The 6,407-nt window shown below is 47.0% G+C and overlaps 1 protein-coding gene across 9 annotated transcripts in view; it reads right to left on the bottom strand.

Annotated features, from left to right (window-relative positions):
• Positions 1–870: 870 nt before the first annotated feature.
• Mak (male germ cell-associated kinase) overlaps positions 871–6,407 on the bottom strand; it is a 47,441-nt gene continuing 41,904 nt past the window's right edge. For 3 of the 9 annotated variants that reach the window (XM_063276111.1, XM_039095396.1, XM_039095393.1), the window contains 2 exons: positions 5,714–5,833; positions 871–2,416 (listed from right to left, as the gene is read on the bottom strand). In XM_063276111.1, coding sequence (XP_063132181.1) covers positions 2,262–2,416; positions 5,714–5,833 — 275 coding nt within the window. In that variant the 3' untranslated portion in view covers positions 871–2,261. Of the gene's footprint in view, positions 2,417–5,713; positions 5,837–6,407 lie in introns of all 9 variants that reach the window. The other 6 variants (XM_039095389.2, XM_039095391.2, XM_039095394.2 and 3 more) reach the window with 3 other exon arrangements.

The raw sequence follows: 6,407 nt of genomic DNA, 5'->3' as shown, positions 1-6,407 counted from the left end.
ATACCGTGATTCCAGCTATGGGACATTCTAGAAACAGAACAGTTAGGCATTAAATATGGATTCCAGGGGCTGGCAGTGTGGCTTAGTGGTAGGGCACTTCCTTAGCATGTGGAAAGCGCTGGGTTCCACAGAAGGGGTAAGAGGACGGGGGGAGGAGGGGAGGGAGGGAAGGAGGGGGGGAGGGAGGAAGAGAGGCACTGTAGTAATGCAAGCCGTTGCTAATAGGGAAAGTTGTGGGAGGATGAAAGGCTGGCCACATGGGAATTCATACTCTAAACCTGAAACTGCTACAGAACAAGGCGACACCCCCTGGAAAGGTCCGTCCCGTGCCGCCTGAGACATGCACATGTACCGGGCGCTGCTGTACTAAAGACAGCGAGGAAGCGAGCGCAACGACTCAGCCCAGATCATCAACAGTGAGTGGATAATGAAAATAGGAAAGTTATCCAGTCATAACAAAACATGGAATTTTCGGGAGAATGGATGGATCTAGAAAGTACAGTATCAATGGAGAGGGTCCAAACAGGTTAAAACTGCACGTTCTACTCTGCTGTGTCTCCCAGCCTGTAATGTATGCATGTGTGCATGCAAGACAGTGTGAGGTAGGTAAAGTCCACAGACCTTGAAAGGAGACCCAGAGAGGGTCCCGTTGGGTGACGAGGAAGGGTGGGAGTGGGCAGAAGGACACGTGGGGAAAAGAAGACAGGGAGTGGTGTGGGAAGAGCAGTGAAGGGATGGGAGGGTGGGAAAGAGGAGACCCACAAGAACACATTGTTAAAAAAAAATGTCAGAATATACTGAACACATTGTATGCTGAGTTAAAAAAAAAAAAGAAAAAGAAAAAGAAAAAGAAAGACAACCACAAGGAAATGGACCACTGAATGGAAAGTTTAATGATAGAAAAAATGTACTAGTTAACCATATATGTATTCAGAGAGTTCATGTTTCTCAGAAACACCAAGGAATTTTTATTAGCTTCGAGACAATTAAGTTGTACAAATACACATATGCATCAGGATAAATTACTATTTCAAGTCTTAACATTTTAAACATGTAAAATATGAGCAGCTATATCTTCTATACAAAAATATATGATTTGATAATGTGCTTTTGGGCAGTGCCCACAAGATGATGCCAGTTCTGTCGGCATCTGTTACATAGCCATAAATACATAAAAATATCAGCAGGTAATAACATTATTCTTTCAAAAGAATATACAGTACTAAGCATGCCCAGCCCAGTGAGTGGCAGGTTTAAAGTAGTCCTAACTTCAAAATATTAAAAAACAATTTGGTATAAAAGTAGAAACAATGAACCATATGAAACTCTGCCAGGGCAACTGGGTGCGCTTGCCCCATGGCTCTAATGTGAAGGTCAGAGGCTTGTCAGTGACCTGCAGCAGCCAGGGTTTGCCTGAGGACCTGCTGGCACACTTCCCCTCTGTGTCAGTAGGAATACAGGGAAACAGGAGTTGGGAGGGTCAGATGGACAAGCATCAGATGCGGTTTCAAGGACAATCTCAATGAGATGACAAGAGAACCCTGGTGTGATTAATGTGGAACTAACTCACCGAGCTAGAGTCATTGTGAATTCACAGTTTGGTCAAGGTCCGACCACAGTACTAAAGCCAGACCAGTGTACTCTGATAGAGGTTGGAAAGAGGTTTGTTTTTAAGAAAGATCTCTCTCTAAAATGTGCCCGCCGACTGGCCTCACCGTTTCAATTGTAGAAAACTGAAAGGTAGTTACCATCTCTCTGACATTGCCAAGGTGGGAGGATAGACCCTCTGCCAGGTCAGCCCAGTAACTCAGCCCCAGGAGCCTGCCTCGCCGCTATGAAAAGAGAGCTGAGGCAAATCAGTCAGGTCCGGGGCCTCAATAGCTTACCTAGGCTACTACACAGCAGGCGGGAGTGAAGCCTTTGTACTCACTTCCCAGAGAAGTGCTCTAAAAGCCTGTGTATTTATCTAGGAATTGGTAGATCAAATACTTGATACTTTGGCAAATAATTTATTCAATACTCTTTAAAAGTCCCGCTCAAAAGTTTCAGCACGGTGCTGCATCAGCACTGCTGGCCACAAGTTAAGAAAATGCATTGCATTTCCGGAAAAGGAAGAAATCGGGAGCTGACTTCCGGTCTCTGAGGCGCCCACGGTTGTGTGCGTCCTGTGGAACTCGGTAGAAATAGACTCTGTAGACGTCTCCCAGGATCAAGGGGCGTGATTATCCTCTACGGAGCAATGCTTCAGGCTTCCACTTCTCCTACCGGTGGCCTCCGTACTTAGCCACCCAGTCTGTCCTCCCGTGCACCGAGGGAACTGGCTGTGTGCGGTTCACAATATTGAGATTTTTGGCTGTGGGATTGTAAGTTCGTCCTGAAAACTGGCCTTGGCCAGTTTTTGTGCTCCAGGTATAGTCTGAAAGAGATCAGAATTTCATGTATTTGATTATCAAATTCAAAATAAAGCAATTCATCTTCAATGTGTAGGGACATTTGGATTTGACTTTGGAAGCTAAGGAGCAAAGGTGAAGATTTATGTTTAGTTTGAATCTGGTGTCTTTATTTTCTGAGGCAAGTTCTTGCTATGTAGCTCAGACTGGTCTGGAACTCACTATGTAGCCAAGGCTGGCCCCAGCGAGGGTCAGCTCATCTTCACTCTGCCAGGGCTGATTAGAGATGTTGCCCATCATGCTGCCTCAAGCAAAACCCCTAGTGGAATATTAGTGGGCATTTACTAGAATTTTCCATGGCGTTCAGATATTGCAGCTCTTAGCTAGACAGCTAACTGGGAGTAAAAAGACCGAGAGACATGTGTGGCTCTTTAGTCAGTGAGCAGCACTCAGTGTGGCGGTGACTAATCTCACACCCTGCTTACAATCAAACATCACACCGATACTAAGGACATACTTGGGACTGTGTGGAACTCTGGTTTCATGGAGCTATCCGTATACGAGCTTCTGTAGTCTGTTACAGGCAAAAATGCTTTTGAGAACTTAGATTTCTCTTAAAAAAAATATCTCTTGAGATACCACTATATAGCTCAGGCTGGCTTGGAACTTGCTACATAGACCAGGCTGTCCTGGAGCTCCCAGAGATCTGCCTGCCTCTGCCTCCTGAGTCCTGGGATCAAACGTGTGTACTGTCACATCTACCTGTACCCTTCTCCTTTTCTTATTTTCTTTCCTCTTCTTTCTTTCCCTTCCCTCCCTCTTCCCTTCACTCCCTGCCCTTTCTCCTTATTTAGTACTAGAACCAGGAGCTAGGCATTATGCACCGAGACAGGAGCTCCACCAGTGAACCATTGCCTAGTGTCGCAAGCTTCATCTTTCCATTGGAAAAACCAGGGGCGACCACGCAAACCCTTAAAGAGTAATCTTTTTTAAAAAAAGATTTGTTTTTTGTTTTATGTGTATGAGTGTTTCTGCCTGCATATATGTGTGTGTGTCTTGTGTGTGCAATGCCCAGAGAGGTCAGAAGCGGGCATCAAAATCCCTGGAACCCGAGTTTCAGGCAGTCATGAGTGGTCATGTGGGTGATGGAAACTGAACTTGGGTCATCTTCAAGAGCAACAAGTCCTCTCAACCAATGAGCCATCTCTCTAATTCCAATCAGAAGTGTTTAAAAGTCCCAAACCTTTAACCACAAAGTTTATTTTTATCCTTACTGGTTATAGATTTGTGAGAGGTTAGTCCCGTGTTAGTAGGTTATTATGATTTGAGAGAGATATAAAATCTGTTAAGTATTTGATATTTGAACAAGCTGAAATTGCTTAAAGATCTCCAATGGCAAAGGCATAAAGCATCATCCAGGGGACTAGAATGTCTTCTTCAGGCCCTCCCCTCTTCACCCTGACAGCCAGGTTTCATGAGGAGTCTGTGTGAGGAGGATACCAGTCCTTGCACTGAGTTTCACCTGCCTTTTCACGCTGGGCAGCCACTGAGGCTCTTGGGATAAACTGAGGCTCTCTGCTGAGCTGCTCTTGGCCATTCGTACCTTCCACAGAACAATGTGTTTGCTGGTCTGGTTTCCCAGACTGGCACCCTGTCTGCTATATGCAGTATTTGGGGGTTAGGGTGAGGGGTGGGCACGTGCTGTCAGTGGTCTGGCAGGGCACTTCCTATTGCCCTTACTGGACTCAAGTGAATAAGCAGCCTAATGAAGGCCAGGGCTGTGTCTAAGGCTAGCAAAGGCACCGTGTTTTCTAGAACTAGCCAGTGAGGTGTAAGTGTTGGAATATGAAGATGTCAGGTAATGAGCTAACATAGTTGGCCTCAGGTCCAAATAGTCCCGTGAGTGGAGTACGGAGTGGAGAGGAGGCTCAGAGAGGCTGAGGGACACAATAACTGTATAAGTCTCTACAGGTTCAGGAAACTGAATCACAGGCCTTCCCAGCCAGCCAAGCAATGAACAGTTGCTGGGGGGAGAGACTGGTCATATGGCTGCAGGAGACCCAGTGATAATAGCTTTTGTGGCCTGTCGCCCATGCCTGGGGTGGGCTTTTCAACAATACGAATGCCAGGTTTACCCCCGGTAAACTCACGAAGCTCGACTTGGATGGAATCATTTCCTGGGCCTGCAGCTGCCCTCTCTATCTGGGAATGAAAGACACCTCAGGAAAATCACCCAGAGTGTCTCTGTGGCTTCTGTGGGTGGCCATAGTTAGCCACTCCCTCTAGTCTTGCTACTCTTTATGTAGGGGATGAGGACGTATTAGGGGCTTTGAAAGGGAGAGGTTAGGAGGTTGTGAAGGCTTTAGGGCAGAGAGGGAGCCTGAGAGAGGAGAGGGGATAGTGGAGTAAACGCGGTAACGACCTGGTTGTGTCTCTTGTGGGACCCTGGCAGGCAGTGTTTTCCTAACGGGTGGCTTGCACCACTTGAGAGAGCAATATTTACTTCTTTTTTTGCCTCTCCTCCTATTACGGCCGGGAGGGAGATCTGACAAGCAGTAAACGGAGAGATACACAGTTATGAGAGCAATTTACTTAAACACTGAAAGCAGGCGTATGTGTGATAATCCAATAGATTCGAGACAGAAAAGCCTGTAGCAGGTTTTTTTGTTGTCGTTTTGTTTTTTGTAAAAAGACCCACGCTTGGTTTCTGAAAGTGAGTACCCAGATAGCGAAGTACTTCTAAACATCACGGTTTGTTTCTCATATTAAAAATGGATGTTTAGTCATGGTTAAACTGGTCTAAAACTTTTGAGGCTCCCTAGAAACCAGCTGTATACAATGTGCTTGCCCACATGGGCAGATGAAAAACTGCCATTCACTCTAGAACATTCTTGAGCTCAGTAGAGGTACAAACTATTTTTGTCACAGCCTTACTTATGTCACTGCAGCAGCTCCAGCTGTGCCCTGCTGTGTCCTGCTGTGCCTTGCTGCAGGTCAGGTAGCCATGTCCCCAGGGCAGTGAGAGGCGCTTCAGGCTTCCCTGCCTCACTAGCTGTTCCTTTGCCGAATTTCTGTGTCTCCCATTCCCCTTTACTCTACACCTTCTCCTCACAGGGGTGTGCCTTCCTTTCTCAATGCTCTGGTTCCTCGGCCTGCCCTGGGGCCAAGCACCAGGTAGAAACCATTGTGGGAGGGGAGCCACTTGGAATGTTAATAATGTGAGAGTAATTTAAGTCTTCCCGCAAGAAAACAGCCCTCATCATCTTGTAAGGAAAGCCTCTTCTAGTAAGAAGTCTCAGACCGCATCAGGAGATCACTCTTACCGGCAGCCGACGCACCCAGAGGCGCCAAGTGGATCCTCTGGCCAGCTGATCCCACTTCTTTCTTGAGAAAGGAAGGCACGCATCCCGTCTGGCTGTAAGCGCTGTAGCTCCCAAGGTTCCCTGCTAATGCAGCGGGAGTTTCAGTCAGGAGGGGGCCTTAAGGTGCTGTAGAGTGACTGAATACTACCCTTCTTACTTTGAAACGCTGTGCTATGAGCTGCTGTGGTCTAGGCAGGATGCTACCTGTCATAGAAACTCTCACTCAGTCCCTGCACAGCCCAGAGGTGCTGAGATAGTGATTAATTTGCCTGGCCTCCCACAGTTAGTAAGTTCAGCGTGTGTGTGTGTGTGTGTGTGTGTGTGTGTGTGTGTGCGCGCGCACTTGTCTAGCTGCCATGAGGGTTTTAGGTTCTGAACATGGAAGAAAGCTCTTTCATAGAGTCTGGCAGTCAATAATACTAATTGCTCTCAGCCTCAGCCTTGCCAGCATCACTGTTAGCAAAGATCAGTCTGAAGGCAGCTCAGGATGGGCTGATGGGGAGCCATCTAAGGCAGAACCAGCGTCACTGCTGTATTGGAAAGGAGAGATGATGGTGGAAGTCCTACAGAGCTGGAGACCAGACCAGGAAGGCTTACAGAAGAAGGCTCCAGCCTCTGTGTGTGTAGCTAGGTGACTGATGGCTTGCTCTAGACA

Source organism: Rattus norvegicus, chromosome 17, assembly GCF_036323735.1.
Source record: "Rattus norvegicus strain BN/NHsdMcwi chromosome 17, GRCr8, whole genome shotgun sequence".
Taxonomy (NCBI): Eukaryota; Metazoa; Chordata; class Mammalia; order Rodentia; family Muridae; genus Rattus; species Rattus norvegicus.
The sequence above is the reverse complement of the archived record's forward strand: the minus strand, read 5'-3'. Positions and strand labels throughout refer to the sequence as shown.